Source organism: Urtica dioica, chromosome 4 (genome assembly GCF_054948205.1).
Source record: "Urtica dioica subsp. dioica isolate 48M chromosome 4, U.dioica_male_clone48M_v1_H2, whole genome shotgun sequence".
NCBI classification, from domain to species: domain Eukaryota; kingdom Viridiplantae; phylum Streptophyta; class Magnoliopsida; order Rosales; family Urticaceae; genus Urtica; species Urtica dioica.
In genome coordinates this window covers 25,376,402-25,378,400 of record NC_142759.1, presented here as the reverse complement: position 1 = coordinate 25,378,400, position 1,999 = coordinate 25,376,402, and the positions used below count along the sequence as shown (strand labels likewise).

Sequence of the window (1,999 nt, the reverse complement as noted above, 5' to 3'; positions counted from 1 at the left end):
CAAAACCAGGCTGAAAAAGATGAGAACTTAAGCAAACAGCAGTACATTAACCATCAAGAGTATAAGAAAGATGTTTTAGACATCAACATAACATAGTCTGAAACACAAGATGAACTGTAGCACAAGCCAAACATAAAGAGGTCTGAAAAGAAGTTGAATAATACAGACCAGATCTTGAATAAAAAGGAGGGAGAGAGAGATTTAAGCTTAACCACCAACATCACCAACATCATTACGGTCACTTCCATTACCTCCTTCATCGTCTTCAGACTCCTCAGCGTCCTCAGTGTCTTCAGCAGTATCAGAAACATTAGAATCATTAGCTTGATCAGGCTGAGAATTGGTAGCTGTACTAGGAGCAGTGAGATCTCGCACAAGGGCTTCACACTTGGACTTCCTGTTGGAGAGAGTCTCAATAGTCTTCTTAAGAGTCTCAATCTCCTCAAGAAGCTCTTTCAGCATACTCCTCTGAACTTCTTCTATCATTGACCCCAAATGAAGATTGCTCCCAGAGATGTCAGATGTCACGACGGAAGGTCTGACAAGGTCTCGAGCATGTTTCCCCTCAAACAGTTTATGACTGAAGTTGAGAACACCAGGTCTTTTGCCCACCACATCTGTACTTCACAAAATGTTCTTGTTTTGCTTGAGTAGGATACCAGTGATGTGGGAAGGGAAACCTATGGAAAGCTTCACTGCAAACGACTTGGCATGCTTCGCCAAGTGATCAAAGACAAAATCACCAAAATCAAAGGAGGAACGGGTACCTATCTGGTAGATTAGGCGAGCCGGATCCGCCTTGATACTCGACCCATGTGAGGAGGGAGCCCAATTGGCAATGCCGATGCGATAGAGAATAGAGTATTTGGCAGTGAGATCAGCAGATGGCAAAGTCCCCTTAGAAGGCCAGACCTTGGTTTCGTCACCAGTAATTTCTTGAGCAATGATGTCCAGAGAGGGAACCCTATTGGCAGTAATGATCTTCCCTCGACCAAGGTACTCGTTGATGACACCAGGTGAGATCTCAAAACAATGTCCTCTGACGAAGACCTTTCTGAATTCTGCATCGCCTGGAGCATCGAAGGATGAGGAGAGATTGACGATGAATTCCTTTACCAAGGCCGGATAGTATACTCCAATGCTTGAGACAGTCCTGAGCCTCTCAGCATCGTGCAAGAGCTCAATAACGGCATCTATCTTGAGAGCCTTAGCAGACAATTCCTTTTTAGGAAATGACTCGATGATACACATACCTCCATTGGAGGACACCGTCTTCCTTATGGAATGAGACATTGTCCATAGGGGCAGCAGGGACATTCTTTGGGAGCTTTTGCCCTCCCACAGATCTCTTGTTTCCCAACCCAAGAGAAATCACCGGTTCTTCTTCCTCAAACTCATGGCCCTCGTTAGTAGGAGACATAGGAGTCTCAGTAGACTTCTTTACACGCTTCTTTATCATGCCCATCTTTTCTTTTTTCTTCTTCTTATTTGCAGTGATGGGAGCACCGGGAGCACTTTCTTCCAACAGCTTTCTCTACTTCTTTTTCTTCTCTGATAAAAGAGTGGCAATATAGACGTCGTCATCTTTCTGGACCTTCTCTTTCAGAGAGGCAAGGATATCCTCCCCATTATCCTGAACTTGATCAGTCTTCCTCTCTTGCCTTAGAGAAGAAGAAGTTGGAACATCTTTCGCGACATCTCCACTTAAACCCAGAATGCCACCAGTGGCATCAATTGGAGGAGGCTCTTGTTCATCGAGGAGAGAGTTCAACATTTCACTGTCCCTAGGATTTTCATCAGGGGGAAGAGAGGTTTCAGGGTTACCTTGCACAACCTTGTGAGGGCTCTCAATGGGAGATCCACCAGTGTGGATTTCTTCTTCAGGAGCCGCGTCATCTTTTCTTCCTTCTTCAGAAGAACTGCTGGAGCTTACTTCTCCGGTAACGTCTTTGATCGAGAGAGTGGCTTTCTTGAGCATGGAATTTCGTGCGGCTAAGAG

General features: G+C 45.2%; 1 protein-coding gene across 1 annotated transcript; it reads right to left on the bottom strand.

Annotated features, from left to right (window-relative positions):
- Positions 1 to 207: 207 nt before the first annotated feature.
- On the bottom strand, positions 208 to 1,465 carry LOC149401362 (uncharacterized). The gene is made up of 3 exons (XM_089610683.1): positions 1,254 to 1,465; positions 660 to 1,153; positions 208 to 617 (listed from the first exon to the last, which is right to left on the bottom strand). Exons 1-3 carry the CDS (start codon positions 1,463 to 1,465, stop codon positions 208 to 210), a joined length of 1,116 nt encoding a protein of 371 aa, XP_089466809.1.
- Positions 1,466 to 1,999: the final 534 nt, after the last annotated feature.